The sequence below is a fragment of the Hippocampus bargibanti genome, linkage group LG06 (assembly GCF_051943395.1).
Source record: "Hippocampus bargibanti isolate YZ-2025 linkage group LG06, ASM5194339v1, whole genome shotgun sequence".
Classification (NCBI taxonomy): domain Eukaryota; kingdom Metazoa; phylum Chordata; class Actinopteri; order Syngnathiformes; family Syngnathidae; genus Hippocampus; species Hippocampus bargibanti.
In genome coordinates this window covers 21459711-21480697 of record NC_142739.1, presented here as the reverse complement: position 1 = coordinate 21480697, position 20987 = coordinate 21459711, and the positions used below count along the sequence as shown (strand labels likewise).

General features: G+C 41.2%; 1 protein-coding gene across 3 annotated transcripts; it reads right to left on the bottom strand.

The window, feature by feature from the left end:
• Nucleotides 1-498: 498 nt before the first annotated feature.
• Nucleotides 499-15694, bottom strand: pbxip1b (pre-B-cell leukemia homeobox interacting protein 1b). 3 transcript variants are annotated; one of them, XM_088999051.1, is made up of 11 exons: nucleotides 15559-15694; nucleotides 10084-10160; nucleotides 9818-9875; nucleotides 9582-9652; nucleotides 8068-8374; nucleotides 7298-7528; nucleotides 7199-7222; nucleotides 5418-5470; nucleotides 4180-4284; nucleotides 3825-4041; nucleotides 499-2874 (listed from the first exon to the last, which is right to left on the bottom strand). In XM_088999051.1, the coding sequence occupies exons 2-11, from the start codon at nucleotides 10132-10134 to the stop codon at nucleotides 1733-1735; spliced, it is 2259 nt and encodes a 752-aa protein (XP_088855177.1). In that variant the 5' UTR covers nucleotides 10135-10160; nucleotides 15559-15694; the 3' UTR covers nucleotides 499-1732. The 3 variants fall into 3 exon arrangements, with proteins under 3 accessions (XP_088855177.1, XP_088855179.1, XP_088855180.1); XM_088999053.1 differs by having other exon boundaries at nucleotides 3837-4041; XM_088999054.1 differs by lacking the exon at nucleotides 7199-7222.
• Nucleotides 15695-20987: the final 5293 nt, after the last annotated feature.

Sequence of the window (20987 nt, the reverse complement as noted above, 5' to 3'; positions counted from 1 at the left end):
GAGTAAACCCCTCAAATAAGCACCTCAATTGAAATTGTAAACACACATTTTTATGTTGCTTGAAGAAACAACACTAGCACTAGCCTGTGGTGGGGTCTTTTTCGGGCCCATAATAGAAAAAGTACTCCACTAAATAGCAAACTACATCTGCACTCAAAGGGTGTGTGGAAAACTAGTCCGCCAGCCACCGTGGCGCTGTTTGACCGTGTGGTTTGGTCCATCCACCAAAAAGTAGTTCGTATGCCAAGATTATATTCCCACAAATTTAATGTTCGTAAGGGGAAAGGTTTGTGAGCTAAAGCGTTTGAAAGATGATGTATCACTGTACTTTGAAGATACTTTGTCTTCACTGGTTTGATACTGAATTATTTTGGAATGTTGGTAACATGGTGACGACACCCGAGAATGTCCAAGTCAAGATCTGAACCTCCCAACTGTGAGGCAAATGTGATACAACTATGATAGTCAGCTAAGTCTTACGCACACACCACATGAAAAGACTTTGAGACAGTTAGATGGCCATTTTATTAAACTGCAAAATTCCACAAGTTCAAACAATAACAAAACTCTGAACGGAATATCGTTAGCTGCAAGCAAGAGGAAACCAGCAGCGGTTGTTGGTGCTACGTACTTTCAAAATAGAACACAAATTAAGGACATAAGTGCCTAGTAGTGAGTCATGTACCCAAAGTGTGCCAAATAAACTTAGAACAATATTTTCTGTTCCTTACCATATTTTGCAGTACTTGAAAAATAAGTTACTGGTAAGCATTCAATGCAATTATTTACAAATACTTAAACAGAAAGAAAACAGGCTTCTTATTGGGGAACATTCATTTCAACAGCTCCAGACATATCGCCTTGGGAAACAACTCAAATAATTCAAGCTGCATCGTGTCAACAATAAGACTGACAAGTACAAAAGCTGCAGCAGAAAGGAAAAAAAATGACACTGGAGGAATAAGTTCATATGTAAAATATGTGGTACCACTTCCCAGGCTGGAGGAGGTCATCAAATTGCTTTTAACAACGTATCAAATAAAACCGAGCTTATAATTTTTATGATGTCGCAAAGTGGGCGAAATTATTGACCAAAAATATGGAGTGTAACCGTGCTATTAAGTGAATTGATTCACAAGCACTATTCCGCAAAGGTGCGCCGTTGTAATTTATCAAATCACACTGAAATTGCCCTCTAATTATTTTTTTCTACGTACTTCTCGTTTCATCTCTCGAATAGAGTGACATGCAGACCAATTTCACGCTCTCTACTAGACGGCATAAGATTCAATTAACATGTTGTCAATCAAATATCTTTGTGTTCAACCAAAGAGCTTCCACACGGTACATTTGTGAATAAATTTAAATAAATGACCATGTTAATAGTTGGACTGTTTGTAGCATTTTTTGGAGGGGGGGTGGGATGAGGGAAATACTGCACTACCGATTGAGGAAGTTGGTAAACAAGAAATATGTATGTATATTAGGAGTTTTTTTTTTTTACTTTTTTGCCCTCTCAGCAAATGTGCTAAGATCCCTAAAGAGAGAAAAAAATAGTCTGAATGTTGTTACTGTTACCCAAAATGAGACCTGCGCTATGCTGGATGAAATGACGGGATAATGTACACGCACACATAAAAAAAGAACCGAAAAATGAAATGTGAAATTGCACAAAAATGTCTTCCAGCATCCAGTGTTCTCTTTTAATCGATGGATTCCATCTCTTCCACTTTCAGCCACTGGCTCGTGCGTTCTCCTTCCTCCAATCGCTTTTGCGTTGCTCGCCGCCTCCCACCACGCCAAATTTCTCCAGCGCTTCCCTCCCGAACGCCTCCATCTCGTCCTCCAGGTCGCTGTCTTCCCCGCCGTCCCCTTCCACCATGTCTTCCAAAATATCCGACACGTCCTTGACGAACTTGCGGAAGTTGACACGGTCGTGTATGAACACGCCATCTTGGAAGAACTCGGAGGTGAGTTTTCGTAGTTGGTCCCTTTTGGAGGAGTCCACGCCGGCTTGCTCGGCTTTGGCGAGGTAAGCATGGAGGATGTCCTCGAAATGGGGGTAGGGGACGGCGTGGTGGAGCCCCTCGGCTTGGGCGCAGGCTTCTTGCGAGTGGCAGTGCTGCGGTTGTTTGGGTTTTCTGTAGAGGCGGTTCCTTTGCTGGTTCCAGTAGTCGGCGGCGGATTGTTGCGTCGTCTTCCTCTCGACCCACATGTTCTCCTCGTGATGGTGGGCGGCGTTTTTGTGCTTCTGCCAGTTGGACTTGTCCCCTTTCAACTCACCGCTCTCCTCTTTCCTCTTCTGTCCGTCTACGTTCTTCCTGTGGTTCTTATCACCTTTTCCGTCATGACTCCACTGCTTCCCGTCATCAATCTTAGCGGCTTGTTTTTTGGCGTCCTCCGTATGTTTCCTCTCCCTTCCTTTTTCACCATTGTTGCTTTTCCAGGTCTTTTCTTTGCCGTGTCCCTCAAATTCGTTTTTTCCATTCTGCTTCCATTTGTCGTTCTCTTTCTCTTGTCCTCTCCATTGCTTCTCATGCTTTCCTTTCTTCCACTCTTTCCTCTCCATCTTCTCGGCCTGCTCCTTCTTCACGTCTCGCTCCTTCCACGTCTTGCCTTCTTCGCCTCTGCTCTCCCGCTTATAGTTTTTCTCCTCCTCGCGTTTTCCTTCGACTTCCTTCAGCTCGTCGTACTTTCCGCGCTTGCGTTTCTCATTTTGGGCCTGCTTCCGCTCTGTTGTACCGGCGCTCTCTTTGCGTTCCTTCGATTCATATTTCTTGCTCTCTTTGTTTTCGCCCGTGTCATGTTTATTCTTCTCTTCTTTCTCACGCTTGCCGTTTTGTTTTCTGTCCGCTGGTTGACCACTTGGGGGCACTGCGGATGAAGAAGTACATCAGAAAAAGACAGTTTATAAGGCGCACAGGAGTATAAGGCACACCCCCAATGAATTGTATATATCTAACAGTGAAAATATGATGGATGGTCTTAATGAGACCTACCTAAACACCACCAAAAAAAGTTTTGCCACCACCAAAAAATTCGGGAATGGCAGTGAATGAGTTAAGAATTATGTTTTTTGCAAATGTGTCAACTCATGGCATGCACCACATTTATTGATCCGCTACATTAATTGCTAAATGTCATTTTGTGATGTAGTGTCAATACTTCATCTAACTGAAAATATGACGGCTGGTCTTAATGAGGCTTAAGTGGACCAATCTCACATCCCCAAAATATGGATACTGTATTGATTAAGAAAATTGACTTAAAAACTAAAATTCTGACATGAAAACCATTTCTGCCCTTGTTTGACATACCTATGCTAATTTGTACTTATGTACACCCTTAGGTGTTCATGGCCTGACTGATTTCAGATATTGAAGAATAACCCGAGGGTAACAAATCTGCAATTCTTGATTTTTATGGGTATTTAGACACCAAGAATGTGTCTATTTTAACATTAGGGAAAAAAAGACTGGTCTCGTTTCGTCATTTACTAGCAAGTACCGTCTTTTCCGGTGTATAAGGCGCACTGGACTATAAGGCGCACTTTCAATCAATGAAAATGGTTACCCAAATATAATATATAAATGTTTTTTTTCCTCAAATATAAGGCAAAATACATTATAAGGCGCAACAGTAGAGGCTGGGATGACGCACCACTTCTACGGGGGAAATTGACTTGGTGATTACTGACAGTAGTTGCGAGAACTGTTGTGGCTCAATATTACTTCATATATAAGGCGCAACTGCGGCTTTTGGGTGCGCCTTATACAACTGAAAATACGGTAATTACTCAAAATCCTCCAGCAATCACTCCGTACCTGCCAACTTACTGACTGTGGATTTCAAAGTTTCGAGTTCATGCTGAAGTGTCGGCAAAGTCTCGAGCTCCTTTCTCAGCATCTCGTTTTCTTTCTCAAGGACAGGAAGAGACGCCACCTTCGATTTCAATCTGTTATTTTCTTCCCGCCAGCGCATCCGCTCCATTTCGCCCTCGGCTGCTTGACCCTCGGCTGTTTTCAGTTGTTCTTTCTGTGCCTGGATGAGATGGAAAAGTCAGAGTGTCACAAATGTGGTGATGGGACCGTGATCAGAGGTGAGTGGAAAAACTTGACTTGAAGAAATGTGAAAGTGAAAGACTGATATAGAAAAAGAAAACAATGTTTTTGAACACACCTCAAGTTGAGCTTGCAAGATTGAGATTTGCTGGTCTCCTTTGTCAAGAAGTTCAGAGTCTTTAGCATCAACTGGAGGTGGAAGAGCCTCTGGATGAAGCCACTCCTATAACAAATCCAAAAAAAACACACACTTTCACGTGACACCCATGCACACAGAATATGTGCAGAGAATGAGGAAAGAGGGCATTTATAATGAATACAAATCCAGGCATGCATCTGGGAAATTAAAAAATGGGGCCAGTTGGCCCCATTGTGTCTGAAAAAGGGGCCACATTCTAAAATTGAGGGGCCCGATTTAATGAGATTCCCAAAGTATACAAAACTGAATGAAATGAAACAAATTATATTCATTGAAGCATATTTCTAAATTGAAAATGAAAACCCATTATTTGAGTGAAATCTATTTTATCTATCAACAATGTAAATTAAAGTCAAAGAACTTAAGAACATTTTCATTGTTCTTAAGTTAGTACACAATCAATCCTATGGTATTTTTATATTGTACAGTATTACAGACAAGACAAAGAGAACAGGCTTAGCACAATATTTCTTACTAGTGTCTTCAACAAATTTATTTGCTTTGAAGATTTCCGATGTGCTGCAACAGCTGTGAAATCATTCCCATTAGCTACTAAATTTGAATCATGAACAGGAGTTTGCTGCAAGGAATTGTCACTACCGTCTGCAGACTTATGATTGTTTCTTAAAAACAGAGAATGTGGTTGTTTGCTGCCTGTTTTTAATGTCTTTTAGTTTTACTCCTTTTCTCACACTCCATATTGCAACCATCCGCCATGTTCGATGTCAATACTGCAATGCACCATGGGTAAATGCATATTCGATTAGCCCATTCGGCAGTTTCTGGTGGATCACGGAAAATGCCGAAATATCCTCTACCACAACTTTGGAACGCATCGAAACAAACGGAAGATAATTATAGCTCGATATTGGAAAGGCAAGATGGCAGACGACCAAAGTTAAAATCTCTGTTCGGAAAGGAACTGTTTTCAATTGCTGTTTAACAAAATTTGATTCTTTAGCTATTTGAATAGAAGTATGTCATACGTGGCATTGAGCAATATGCGCTAATCGTAATAGACATGTGCCGGTGCTGGCGAGTTACAAAGTTGCGCCAGTGGCTGTCATAATGCGTAAATGGCGCAAGGGCGTGACCCAGATGCATCCCTGGAAATCGAATGAGAGCAATAGAAGAGAAGAAATGAGCTTCAGACTGGCCTGTTTTCCTGGTTCTTCTGAATCGCTCAGTTCCGTTGTAGTGTAGACGCTCTCTACAAGAGAAGAGAAACAACACAGTGATGTGTGAAAGTGATGAAAGAAAGAGTAAAGAGTAAGAAAGAGAAAGAAAGAGTAAAGTAAAGGAAGAAGTATAAAAACAAACAAAACAGTGAGACCTTGGCTTACAAACTTAATTGGTTCCCAGACAGAGTGTGTAAGGAGAAAAGTGTGTATCCCAATTTTTTTCCCCATAGGAAACCATTAAAATGAGAATAATCCGTTCCCAGGTCTCCATAAAATATAATTTTCAACTAAATAAGCCTTAAAACTACACACAACATACCTTATTCTATGTATAATAAATGTGCTATTGTATTGTAATGGAAGAAATACACTGCACTGTATAATAAAGTCACTTTATTTACATTTGTAATGGTCATTGATGGCTGTTAATTGACACCTGTTGCTTTCTGACTTGTAAGATCTTACGAAACTGAGGTATCACATTATCATTCATCATGTCGATGATTCTCATAGCCTTTTCTGGATGGAACTGTTCAATAAAAGCCTGTACATCAACTCCTGAATGGTCTGCTTCTGCTTGTCCTCTTGAAGGCAAATCAAATCCTCTGTGTTGAGGACCTCATTGTGGTTAGCAACAAGCTCCTCGATGTCATCTGCATCCACTTCGAGTCCCGTAGGTGCTGGCAGAGATTTTATTACAACAAAAGGCGTGAGTCCGATGATTCCACGGACCCTGAATAAAACGCGACAAAAGAAGGCGGGCGATCCGTCCAGCCTGTCAAGCTAGGCAAAATGAAATGGCACACTCGCGATCCTGGAAAGCAAAAAACTTACGCGATCGCGGCTAACAATCACCTCGGGCAAAGCAAACTCTTGGAATTGCCAGGACAAGACACAGCGAGGTGCGAGGCGTCGTAATCATGTAATTAGGGGATCAACAAGCACACCTCGTTTGTGTTTCTCAATGATCTCCTTCTTCTCCTTGACTGTAATTTTGTTTTGTGTCTTCTTCGGCTGGCGGAGGTCGGGAGCGGTGGCCCCGCCCCAGCTGTCAACTCGCACGCGACAATTTCGGTGTAATTAGTCACGTGAAAGCATAGACTAAATAACACCTACGTGTAAAGCTTTTAGGCGAAGGATGGTAGCAATGGTGGACGGTACCAGGCTCTTTATTTGTAGAATGGTAGTAGAAAGTTACTCTCAGGGAAGTGACACACAGTGTGAGAGATGTGTCAGGCTGAGATTCACATGACAGCCGCGGTGCGCACATGTGACGCCACAAACGCACACCTCGTTCGTGTTTCTCAATGATCTCCTTCTCCTCGACTGTTATTTTGTTTTGTGTCTTCTTCGGCTGAACACGAGCCTGTGGTGGCATCTTTTTCGTTCCCATAACGGCAAAAGTATCGTTGAAGACGATCAACGTGTGCACTCATAGAAAGTGGGTGTGGAAAGGTAGGCTGGCAGGGACGCTGTTCAGTCGTGTGCTTTTGTGTTCTTCCGCCGAAGATTACTCCGCCAGCCGTGGTAGGAGGTGTGTATCGCGAAAATAGTGCGTATGCCAAGGTTTAATTTTCATAAATGTAACGTTCGTAAACCGAAAAGTTCGTAAGGCATGGTGTTCGTAAACCGAGGCCCCACTGTACAGGAGCGGCTGTAAAGGCAGCCATTCTCGCGGCGCCATCTTGAAGTCAAACAACCAAATAACCAAATAACAAAATAACAAATAACGTGACAAAATAACAAAAAATAAATACCCTCATCCAGGTCCATGAAGACACCTGTAGATGTAACACAAGTTATCTAGCTGGTCATTGTATTGCAAAACAGACTCAAACAGATTTGCGGTCACCTACCGGAGAACAAGATGGTACCAAGCGCAACTAGGATGACGGCGCCCAGGATGCATCTGTTCAGAGAGAACATGCCATCATCTTCCCTTTGCCGTGGTATCTGGAATTCTTCTTCTTCTCCTTCCTCTTCCTCATCAATCCTCCCGATTCCTTCCAGAGAGGCCAGCAGGCGCTTCCTGTCGGATTCGGTGTCCTTGCTCCACTCTTCATTCGATCCTGGTTGCTCCGAGGAGTCTGGAAGGCGGAGGAGTGAGATAGCGTTTGTATTCAAATGCTGAGATGTAGACCAAAAGTCTTGATAGCAATAATCGATGAAAAGGTTTCTTCGGCCGTCATCTGTACTTCTTTGGAGGTGTCGGATGTTCTGCTCCTCATCCAAAGAGCTTCGTCAGCGAACAAAAGATGTGCTGGTAACTGGCCCTATATACAGTATATCCCTAATGGACAGAGGTGGTGGTGCTAGACCTCTGCTCTGATAGGTCCCTGCTCTGAGGGTGGGGAAGCAGTAGACTACTCCCTGAAGATAATCTGATTACTGTAACTCTTTTGGTCTGTCTGACTATCTCTCTTGTTCTATCCCTGGCTATTCATGCTAATGAGGTGATACCAGAGCTAATGGGGCAATCAGAGCCGAGACAGACATATTGATCGCAACAATACAAATAAATTAATAAATAGATAAAAGTAATATTCAGTTAGGATAAAGGGGGAAAAAACACCCACTTCTATCCCGAGTTCAGCAAATAAACTCACATTGGTCTGTTTGGTCATACCTGGGTGTTTAGAAAGAAGGTCGGACTCTAGCATTTTCCGTTTGAGGTCTTCCTGCCGCCTTCCATCATCTTGCGGCGTCATCTCCACACCTCCCAGAGTCTCTGCGGTTGTCAGCGAGCCCGACGGCTCATCAGGGGACGGGGCCACATGGCTCAAGGAGTCGGAGAAGGCGTCTTGGTTTGGGTTGTCGGGTGAAGAATCTAAGTCCACCTCGCCAGTAGCGATTATAGAGGAGGGCAGGGGAGGGGGACCATCTGTGACTGTGATGGAGTCGTCATTTGGGTCTGGTTTTCTTGCTTCTGCATCCTGATTCAAAAGAATAGGATAAGCACTGACAAGCACTTGTTGCTAAAATCAAGTATACTGTATAATTAGATTTGAAATGACATGATAAAAGTTCAACATGTGGTATGTCAGTTTTAACATTCTGATCATGCGAGTGCAAGCAGAAATATTAAAATGAAAAAAAAAAAAAGACACCAGTTATAACAGTCTATGTCACGTGTCAAAGTCAAGGCCTGGGGGCCAAATCTGGCCCGTCACATCATTTTATTCGGCCCACAAAAGCAAATCAAGCATGTCAAGTGCCATGATGCTTGCTAAAGTTTGAACCAAAATTTCAAATTGTCATATATAAACCACGATGAATGGATAGCTTGAGGAGCCCGCGATGAGAAGAAAGTAGCGTCAGAGCAGAACGCCGATGCGTATGTGGAACTGTCGCGGCTTGGAATTGGAGCGGATTTACGTGGGACAGGATATGTGAGATTCAATTTCAGCAATGGATGCTACAGCTTCACGTTTGCTTTCAACACTTGGATTTCTCCTCTTTCATCTAGAACTGCTTCATACAACAAAGAGGGTGCAGAAAGTGCTTAAGATTGAATGACTGTGTGTTTTTGTTGTCAAATAATTTTGTTATTTTGACTTCAAGATGGCGCCGCGAGAGTGGCTGACTTTACAGCAACTCCTGTATTTTGTTTTTCTACTTCTTCCTTTCCTTTCCTCTTATTTTCCTCACTTTTCTGCTGTGAAATGTAAAATTCTCCACTGCAAGACTAATAAAGGCTAATTCAATCCAATCACAGTCATTATTGTAGATTTCAGATTTGAAAACTAGTTATTCATTAATTTGTTGCGCGTTCTGTATATAATATGCGGAGGAGATGAAACATTCTAATAGCTTCCCCAAATTCATAACGGCCCCCCAAGAGGAAACCGTAATGACAACGTGGACCGCGGCAAAAATAACTTTGACACCCCTGGTCTATGTTGATTTAGGTCACGTGGCGCAAACCACTTTGAATGCGAGTCTGCTCCCTTCCTGTCAAAGTCAGCTTTATTGTCAAATATGCTAATATGGTGTGCCATGTGGTATGTGTTTTTCTTGGGGAAGGTCAAAAAAAATCTTTTGAAAGGTTGGCTCCCTGATTTTAAAATTTGTTTTTAAAATTTTACAATTTTAAGCGCATTGACCCTATCAAGACCTGCCAGTGCATTTGTGTTCTCTGACCTGTTGGTTGTCCACAGACAGACTCGATGTACAGTCTGCACCCTCTGGTGGCTGGTTGCTTGGTTCACAAACTGGCTCATCATTAAGACAAAAAGGGAAAAAAAGACAGAAATGTGAAAGGGCATCTCAGGTTATAATTTCAACATTTCTCAATGAGTTCTTTATAAGGAAGCGACAGGTGCCCAATGAGATCATTGAACCAGTATGCAAATAATGAAGAATTCGTGAAAAGAAACCTTGTGCATGAGTCTTCGTCTGTTCTTCCAGAGGCCTCACAGTTTCAGCAACTGTCTCCTGATATGGTATATAAAAAAATTACAAATTAAAACACAAACACACATCTGTATATGTCAAAGCTGATACTTTTTAAGTTGACAGGAAGTGACAGAAACGAGTTAAAAAAAACTATTGTCAAGTGACCTAAAATAAAGCCGAACTGGGTCGAGTTTTTTTCCTCACATTCTCTCAAACCTGCAATTTAATTGAGGCGACTTGACAGTACCTCAGGACTAACGATGGTCCAGCTGCTGTTAGCGCTGTTGCCGCCAGACATGGCCCCTTTGAGGCTACGCTTCTCTCCTGGAACAAAAAGAGACAGCATGACTAACGGTCCATTACTGCAAGATATAAACTGAAATACTGTAAGATGGCACGGAAATGGCCACGTCTCTGAGCTCTGCATAAAAATATATTTTGTTGTTTATGTACACTGGGACAAAGTGTTCAACAGGAAACCAAATGGCAAAGAACCCAAAAGTCAGGACAAGAGGTTGTAGGACAATGACAATGTTTTAATTTTGAATTTACATATCTCACCATAATATATTTGAAATAAATGGTGGAATATTCTAATCATTGTTAACATTTACAATTAAAAGCCACAATTATTTTCACAACTGGGTAAAAAGCAATAGTGACCTGGATAAATAGTAAGTGAACGTGACCAGAAAAGACCTTGAGAAAAAAAAAATACAACGCAGTGAAATTCAGAGAACAAAGTCAACATGTATGACAATAATGGAAAGAGTAAAGTATAGCTTGCAATCATGACCCAAAGCATACCACATCATGCATCCAATATATTGGATTCTTCAGCAGTCATCTGTACTTCTTTGAAGGTGTCAGACGTTTTGCTCCTCATCCGAAGAACTTTGTCAGTGAACTAAAGTAGTGCTGGTAACTCTGGCCCAATATACTCTATCCCCAGTGGACAGATTGGCGGTGCCAGACCTTTGTTCTGATAGGTCCCTGCTCTAATGTTGGGGGAGCAGTAGACTATTCCTTGAAGCTAATCTGATTAGTTCTTTTGTTCTGTCTGATTACCGCTAATGCTCTATGCCTGGCTCTGATTGCCCCATTAGCTCTAGTATGACATCATTAGCCAGGCATTAGTTTACAATGGCTAAATCAATAGCCTGATGTCAATCTAATCCAAGGGTGTCAAACTCATTTCTTGCCGCGGGCCACATTGTAGTTATGGTTTCTTCTCGAGGGCCGTTATCAATTTGGGGAAGCCATTAGTGTGTTGCTTTGTGTAAGCGGGTTCGGTAAATGATACAACTTCTGGATAGAGTTGAGGATCTTTATTAGGACGGCTGTATTGGTCGGAGGGAGAAGGAAATTGACGTGTGCTTGTCGTAGGCTCTCATCTGACTGACTTGCAGCAGCGCAAGCATGCTCCTTTGGTCTATAGCCAGGCATCACTAGTCGAACGAGCAAATACGATTTGCTCATATCATTACTATTAGTATGTTTAATCTCAAATTAACAAATTAATGAATAACTACATTTTAAATTTCAAGTCAAAAATAATGACTGTTATTGTGGTTTACATGGAAGAATTTGAAATTTTGGTTCGCACTTTAGAAAGTATCATGGAACTTGAAACGCTTGATTTGTTTTCGCGGGCCCAATAAAATGATGTGTCGGGCCAGATTTGGCCCCCCGGACCTTGACTTTGACACCTCGGATCTATTTGAGTGCTTCAACTTAGAGAACATAAAAGAAGAGGCCTGTCTGAGAGGAAAATTAAGATATGGTCATCTTCACACACTCCAGACTTCAGACACTCAACAATTTTAAAGAGGCGGTTGATCAAGTCTTGAATATGATACTTAAATGGCTGTGAATAAGCGCTTAGTATGTCACTCAAGATAATGAAAAGTGGAAGTGACTGTACTATTAAGGAGATGACATTTTTGGACGAATCGAGAGGAATAACTAAAAGACTGTCCACTTACGCACAGTGGGGAGAGTGAGTCAAGAGAGAGGCTACAAGGAGAAATAGATAGCACTCATTTATTGTCCAAATCCCTCTGGACCTCACTAAATGTTTGTCTGACTGATTGAGGGGGGGAAAAAATAAATCGGAAATAATTAACTCCTTGACAAATTTATTCAGGAAATGAAAATATGACGTAGAGAACCATTCCGGATTTTTTTTTCATGTTTGGGTGCAGATAAAGCGCTGGCCATGGCGTCTGGCAATGTTTTTTACCTTACACAAGGGGGCAGCATTTCCCCTTTTTCCATGTCAGCACTTTGTTGCAGCTTCAGCTGTTGTGAAAGCGCTATATAAACCAATACGCATTGTATTTTGGATAGCCACCCCCATTTCAGGTTCATACAACTCCAGACCTATATAACTTAGGAGTTAACTCATATTCACATTACGAACGACCGTTCTGATCGTATCTCATTCGTAAGTTGGGGAGCATCTCTATAAATCAATATGTATTGCATTGTATTTTGGACAGCTGCCCTCATTTCAAGCTCATATAACTCCAGACCCATATAATTTAGGAATTAACTCTTTTTTTCTGGTGAAAGAAGAGAGGGTTTCTTACGCTGCGTTGAATGTTTATGTAGTCCTAAAACGCAATATTATGTGGGACCTGGAATTCAAGTGACTATGACAAAAACCCTGGCACTGGAGTGGACACATTTTTGCACGTCATCCGGCAGTGAATGAGTTAACAGAGTTGAATACAACAGTCAGAAAGCATTGAGCATCTCATTTTACAATGCCCTCCGTTCTTGCCCACCGCGGCGCGAAAAGTTGACCGCATTTACATCCGCTATTAATACACACACAGGATTTGAATACTGTTCCCGAGGCCTCACCCACCTCTGTCAACAATAAAAAGCTACAGTAGTGTGCCGTCACCGGTTTGTAGTACGTGTGTGTGCACAGGAAGTGGGTTTCCCAGGGGCCATTGAGTTTTGCCATGAGCAGTTTGTGTGTGTTGTGGGAGTTCAGTCACCCTGGCTTTTGACAAGCACGGGTGGGGGAAATATTTGGCCCAAGGCTCGGGTAACTAAGGCCGGCCGAATGCAGAATGGGCTGAATCTGCATTTCGACATCACTAGACGCTTCATTGACGCAAAGAAAACCAAATCGCAACTAAATATAGTGGTAACACGAAAAGGTTCCGACGCCACGTGTTGAAAAACTACTTTTAATTTCGCCTGTGTCATTTAAATTAATCAATCTGTAAAATAGCTTCTTCAAAATGAATAGGCAACATTTGAGGGTCTTAACTGGAACTCAGAGTTGCACGGTGTTGTGCGGCGAGTCAGCAAGCAGGTGTAAAGATGATTAAAGTTCACTCAGCCAGATGCAGGAAGGGTATTGTGAGTTTTCTTTATTTGAAGTTGCAATGAATGTCGGTTTTCAGCAGACCACAGGTAACACTGCTCTCCAGGCTGTCCTTTCTCCCTCTTCTTCCTCCTCGACGTGACTGGCTCAGTCTGGTTTTAAAGGTGCGTCACCTGAGCTTCTGGCCAATCAGGTCCCAGCGGCAATTGGCCATTCCCAGGTGGTTGCAATCACCTTCTCAGAGTCAATTAGTGGTCGCCCAACTCTACTGTTTTGGATGGGGAGAAATGCGCACCTTTCTCCCATCCAAAATCCAGACAACAAAATTATTTAACATTTATTTTGGCATCATGACAAACGGAATTCATTCTTTGCAGTGATGATTGGTTATCACATCTGCACAGTGAAGAGTTCGATTCTTCCTCTGTGGAGTTGGCATGTTCTCCGCGTGCCTGCGTAGGTTTTCAGTGGATACTCCGGTTTCGTCCCACATTCCCAAAACATGCACGGCAGGTCCATAGACCACTCAAAATCCAAGATGGCAACCAAGTCCAAGTCGACTGCGATCAAGTGGTCCCAAGTCAATCAGGATGTTCAGTATGTGTGCGTGTTATTAACTCATTGAATGCCATTCATGAATTTATTCAGGAATTGAAAATATGGCGTGGAGCGCCATTCCCAAATTTCTTCTGGTTTTGTTTTTTTTTTTTTGCCGGGGGTGCCGATAAAGTGCTGGTCAGACCACTGGCAATATTTTCCACCAGGGGGCAGCATTTGCCTTTTGTCCATGTTACTGCTTTGTTACAGCTTCACCTGTTGTTAGATCGCTATATAAATCAATAGGTATGTATTGTATGCTGTATAGCCGCCCCCATTTCAAGCTCAGATACCTCCAGACCCATATAATTTAGGACTTAACTCTATTTTTTTCTGATGAAAGAAGAGAGTCTAAGGTTTGTTATGCTGCATTGAATGTTTATGCAGTCCTAAAACTCAATATTCTGTGGGTGCTGCAATTTGAGTGAAAATGACAAACCCTGGCACTGGAGCATTTTTGCACATTATCTGGCAGTGAATGAGTTAATGTAGTCTTTTTTTCATGTAAACTGCACTTTTTGCATTATATAAATGTCAAAAAATATAGATTTAATATATAAAATAAAGTAGCAGGTGACCTTTAATCTATGGTGGCGCATGACCTCCATCACTGGAAATTGTTCATTGTGAGGACTGCAATTGCAGCTTGAGGTCAGAGCTGTTGTAAATTTTTTTGTTCTCTTTTTTCCACATTTGGGAAAATTCAAGAGCATTTTTGCAATATTTTGAATTGCATCCACTGTGTACTGTACCTTAGACTTCATCTTTACAAATCAATGGTTTTTCGGTCATAAACGCATCACAACCCACATTCTAGGGTACTGACACATTTACTTTCCTGCACTTTTGCAATTTAGGTCTTTTGTCCCACGAGAAACTAGCCCAAAGTCCGAGGAGAATTGTGAAGTGTAGAGTGGGACAGTTTCCACAGATAATCGCTAAATATAGCTGCCTGGAGATTGACTGGAGTCAGGAGAGAGGGAGAACATGTAGCAAAGGAGAAGACAGCTGGATTAGTCCGAAGATTTAACAGCTGTTGGCTTTCAGTTACTTATGGTTTATGACGCATAGAAAGTCTTGAACTTGGGAATTTACCATGCTTTAACAAGTACAGTTAAAGTATTGTGGTTCCTTGACAACTAAAGGCAGTGAGCAAGAACCAACTACCAAAAAAGGTCAGGGCATAAAACACAGGCTGAGGCATCATTTACACAACATTGTGGGCTTGATAACTTTGTAATGCAAATTGTTCCATATGAATTAATGTGACAACTGTTATTTTTATTTCTTTCGCTGCACATGCAAACATAAGATATGTCATAAAATATATAATATAAAATTTAGCAAAGAATTACGTGTTTAACACGAATATTACAGAGGAGCCAAGACTAATGCCACCCCCCGCCCACCTTTTCAAAATTATTAGTTATACTGTATTGCTGATTTCCACCTTTTGTAAAATCTCACGAGATCTGTCCAATTCTCGCGTTGTGACAGTTGTTGCTTCTCGTGGGAGATGAGCATCACGCACAAGCAAATTAGACAATAGAGGCTATTTTTTGGACAAATATGAAATACTGTACCATAAACGTCGAAATAGAAACAAATAAATTGAACACAAAACTCCCATACACGCTTGTAAGGAATTCATTCAACTCACGTACAAGTGAGGAGCGAGGCAAAACATGAGCGTATGTCAAGGAAGAGTCTAGCAAACAAATACGTACGACGGAACGAACGGACGTATTCGTTGGTTAATTCAATGACCACAGTTCTTCTTACCTTCTTTCGCGTTCACTTGACTTTATCCAAGCGGGTTTACACGATGTTAGTTCTGAGGTAGCTTTCAGTCTTCCTTTCCTTTCCATCCAACTTGAGAACTGTTAGGTCAGAAGAACGTGCCTTCAGAACCCGGACGGGCAGTAGACAGTCCCGTCCAATCATAGGCGAGATTTTATCAAGTCCCGCCTCTTGTCCTCTGGAGCGACCAATGGCAGTGAGTCTTCACTCGGGTTTTGTTTGGGGAAGTTTTCAGGTTGATTGACATATGGCAGGTGACGCTGTGGACAATGTCGCTTACAGGCAAAAATGTAAATATTAATTCGAACATACTTTGCACACTTACGTAAGTCACTCAAAAAAGCTCCCGGCGAAACCTGGAATACATTGACAATTAAAGCATACGGTATTTTGTAGCAGTTAAAAAAATGCAAACAGAAGTAAACGATTCGATTGATGAAGTCGTTTATTCTGATCAGGGAGTTCCCGTACAGTCACAAAATAGAGCTCCACGCCATCAAGCTTGTAAATGTGTCCATGGAAAACCCAACAACAGCATCCTATAAAGGGGACACAGGAATAGATTATTACAATAAATGGGTTGATTTAAAATAAGGCTAGGAGGGGTGGGGGTGTTAAATTGAAAATACGTAATGTTAGTTATGTATAATTGTTGTCATTAATGAGATTAATCAAACAGGGAGAGAGTATTATCAATAATGGGTTATTCAATAAAGCAATCAAATACGTACATTAACAATTTAATTGTAACTTTATTATATGATAATCATACATATGGCAAAATATAAAAACACCTTGTTTAAGAATACAGTAATCCCGCCATTTTCACGGTAAATGGAGACCAGGACCACCCGCGATAGTAAAAAATCCGCAAAGTAGAGTGAGGACAAGTAAACACGACACTGATCTCAGCAAGTAATTCATTAGACCGATCAAAGAGTAACCCACGTGATAAGACGTAGGGGGGTACTGGGTGGGGCTGAGAAGATGCACAGCCAATCCTTATGGCTGTAAATCATGGGATATTGTGTTGTCATTGATTGAATGACGTCACTGCTGGGAACCAATCAAGCTACATCCATGTACAAAACTGAGTCATTCAGCATTTTTTTCTGAACTCTTATTTTAAATGGGAAAAAAAAACCGCGATGCATCAAGGGATGTGACAATCAAACCACGAAAGAACGAGGGATTACTGTAACGTATATACATATATTAAACATATTTTCCCCAAAAATAAAAAGGTTTTAGCATTCTTTTATTTACATGATTTATATTAAATAAGAATTTAATACTCACAACAAATGTAAAAGATTTTCAATGAACGCTTTGATTACTATTTATTATTATTATTATTATTATTATTATTATTATTACCTTTTTTAATACTTGACTGTATTAAAAAAATAACAAGAGTGGGTGTTATTTGGTATAAAAAAACATTTGTGGTATTAAAGAATGATAATCAACATGATATTAATACGACTAATAATGATTGCAAAAAATGTTATTCGTCAAACATGAAAAAATATTATGAAATCAGTATTTTTTAGTTTAATATTCACTTTTTAAAATTAAGACTAAAATCATGTGAAGGTTTAGTAAAACGTACATATTAACGAGTTCAAATAATTTTATTCCACTATTCATTAACATTGTTTGCTACTTTGTGCTTTATTATGAAAATTGCAATTAATTGTACTTAAATTTGAGTTTTGCTTTTTTTTTTGGTAGGATGACAATAATAAAACAAAAATTGGAGTTTCCATGCAAGTTTGTCATACTTGCCGGTATTTTTGAAGGCTCCCTTGCCTCTGTTTGAAGATCAAAAGACAAAAATCACTCCAACTCCACCGTGCCAACTCCATCCACTTCATTCTAGTCCAGTATCTCCTTGATGCACCAACAGCAAAGCAGGAAGTAGAGACATTCCTTCATCGACCGCACAAATCCGTAGGCTGCGTTCCCCCCGAACAAGTTCTTTCCGCGGCCGAGACCCATGACCATATCTCGTAGCTGCTGCCCTAGAGAGGATGAGGGAGATGAAGATGCAGGCACGGCTTGGGGGAGAGGACGCTGAGGATGCATGGCTCCGGATAGGAACGGCGTCAACGAGTGGATGAAATGGCAGGCGAGCTCTGACAGCTGCGACAAGATAGGACTCATACAAGTACTGGTGCACTTGGTTCCCAGTCCTCGTACACGGCGCCTGTTTCTCAACTCTTCTGCTTGTTTTGCTGTACGTTCTTCCACGCAGTCTGTCATCTACTGACAACACTCCTGAATCAGCGTCGTACTGTGAAAAGCTTTTCACAAAGAGGAAACTCCCAGTGCATACAAGGCTTTGTTGAGGATAGTGCGGTGGGCCATTTGATGCTACGTTCTAGCAGCTTGGGGTGTTATCTCTTCATTTAGGCTACGGTGATACCAGAACATCCATCCATCTAATGTCGATGGCATGTAGGGTGGCGTTAATAGGCTCACGGGTGAGCTGAGTCTGTCCTGGGCGGGCGGTGCGCTGGACTTGTCCGAAGTCCATCACACTTGAGACGCACATTCAGAACTCGGACAGGGGAGTACGTTTCAAGCATCGGTCAGACCTCTGGCAATGTTTTTCCCTACCACCAGGGGGCAGTGTTTCCCTTTTGTACAGCAGCCCACATTTCAAAGTCAGATAACTCCAGACCCATATAAGTTAGTTAACTTTCTGATGAAAGAAGAGAATCTAAGCCTTAGATGGTCTTCTTATATCACAAAAAATAGTTAGATTCTAGGGTTTCTTATGCTGCATTGAATGTTTATGTAGTTCTAAAAGTCAATATTCTGTGGGTTCTGCAATTTGAGTGAAAATGACGAAAACCCTGGCACTGGAGTGGACACCTTTTTGCACATCGTCTGGCAGTGATTGAGTGAAATGCATGACGTGGCGCACCATTCCCGAATATGTTCCGTTTGTTTTTTTTTTTTTTTGCATGAGTGCTGAAAAAACCGCTGGTCGGACCTCTGGCCATGTTTTTTTCCTTCAACGAAGGGGTGGCATTTGCGTTTTGTACAGCCGCTTCCATTTCAAGCTCAGATAACCCCAGACCCATATAACTTAGAAATTAACTCATTTTTCTGGTGAAAGAAGAGAGACGAGGGCCTAGTCTAGGCCCTAGACTCTCTTCTTTCCGCTGTCACGGAGCCCTAGACTCTAAGGTTTCTAACGTTATATTGAATGTTTATGTAGTCCTAAAACCCAATATTCTGTGGGTCCTGCAATTTGAGTGAAAATGACAAAAACCCTGGCACTAGGAGCTGTTTTGCACATTGTCTGGTATTCAATGAGTTAATATTGTTTTTTTTTCGTGTAAACTGTACTCTTTTCATTTTATCAATTTCACAAAAAAAAATATATATATATATATATTTAATGTATAAAATAACGTAGCAGGTGACCTTTAACCTATGGTGGTGCATGACCTCCATCACTGGAAGTTGTTCATGGTGAGCACTCTGCAATTGCGACTTCGGGTCAGAGCTGTCGTGATTTTTTTGTTCTTTTTTTCCACAATTGGGAAAATTCAAGAGCATTTTTGCAATACAGTGATACCGCAGCTTATGAACGCTTTAGTTTATGAACTTTTCGCCTTCCGAACATTAAATTTGCGAGAATATAAACTTGGCATACGAACTAGTTTTCGGCAAACGAACCAAACCACACGGAACGCCACAGTGCCTGGCTGACTAGTTTTTGGTGGAAGAACACCAAACCATGGGGACCTGGGAACGGATTATTCTCATCTGAATGGTTTCTTATGGGAAATAAATGTTTGGAAGACGAACTTTTCGCTTTACATACACTTTCTGGGAACCAATTAAGTTCTTCAGCTGAGGTATCACTGTAACTGTATTTTGAATGACACCCACTGGCACTGGAGTGGACACATATGTATTTGCACAGTGAACGAGTTAAGAGCTCTATTTGGCTTGTGTGATTTTACAATTCAAAAGTGACACTGAAATGAATGATATATGCATTTATTTAGATATGGAATCTAGACTTTCAGTTACAGATGTAAACACATATTTTCCCTATGAACAAGTATTCAAAAAAAACAACAACAAATCACCTGTGTACAATGTATTTTTTTGTAAAGAACATTTGTTTTTTTTTTCAAAGACAAATCAACAAGTCACATTGTCATCACCACTGACACATATACTGTACATAACCCTCCCCCCACCCCCACCTTACTAAGTGTAGACATTTATTTTATTATCATGCGACAGGCAGCTGTGATGGACACAAGACCACTTGACGAATGGTGTGGGTCTACTATCGCAGCCTGGACCTAAAGCAGTGCATGTGTACATCCAGAAAGGTACAGTTTGAGCTAACGCATGATCCCCCCCTCAAAAAAAAAAAAAAACCTTCTCAAATATCAACACGCTCCATCTAAAGCTCCCGGTGAGCTACTCATCAGCTTTGCAAGATAGTCATGGTTATTTCTTGATGCTTAGGAAATCCCCCCCCTGAAAACAACATGTGACATCAAGTATCTGTGACTGTACAAGATAGCTCAATGAGTGCATTTTTGCAGTCTGTTTTAACTGAGAACTTTTGTCGATTAAGTATGTAAGGTGACTGCACTCGAGTCACTGCATTGAAGAAAAAAAAGGCACAGAGAGATTGCAAAACAACTACGACATGAAGCCGTTGACGTCAATGACAACAGTGGACTGTGGAGTCACATTTCTGATTCCTTCTATTTCAAAGAAACAATCACACAAAATTACTAATCCGAATGACACTTGGCAAAAATCCATCGCTCTACCATTACATTCATAGATTTACACAGGAGCCTATAGATTGTCAATGCAGACATACAGTGGGACCTCCTATGTCCAAACAGCAACTTAAAGGACAACCGACGCCTCCGGACGAGTTGTGTTCATAATTTGTAAAATCACTTCAAATGACTTCTACTGAGCGTATTTTACAAAGATTCCACGGCATATAGCTATATTTTACGTTTTAAGATTCACTCTGAATATTCAGGAATTCTTGTTTTCGAGTTGGTGACGATTCCTGACGTGACGTCACGAACGCCCCTGACCGAGAGAGCGACACACAATGCATTTTGGGTACATTATTTGGTCTGAAAACTTTGTGTTAATGGCGAAATTAGAAGGAAAAAACAAATAACGCAATGGTGAATCTTTGTGTGTTGCACCAAGACTACTATTTGATACTAGGTGACACAAATTCCCAGCAGACAAATCAGCCCATTTCCAACGGAGCTTGGGCGCCATCTTCTACATTTTCTGTGCGCTACATTGGAGTCCAGACGCCTCAAAATGAGACGGAAGGAATTCTTTAATCAATTGCAAACATTTATGCTTTCCTCTTCAGAACTATTTGAATGATA

What these genes read in the sequence shown, in the direction of transcription:
- pbxip1b (XM_088999051.1), bottom strand. Translation starts at nt 10,134, where the DNA reads ATGTCTGGCGGCAACAGCGCTAACAGCAGCTGGACCATCGTTAGTCCT. An exon ending in TGTCTGTGGACAACCAACAG is followed by an intron (nt 8,375 to 9,581) that starts GTCAGAGAACAC and finishes CTTTTGAATCAG; the next exon opens with GATGCAGAAGCAAGAAAACC. An exon ending in CAGAAGAACCAGGAAAACAG is followed by an intron (nt 4,285 to 5,417) that starts GCCAGTCTGAAG and finishes GATTTGTTATAG; the next exon opens with GAGTGGCTTCATCCAGAGGC.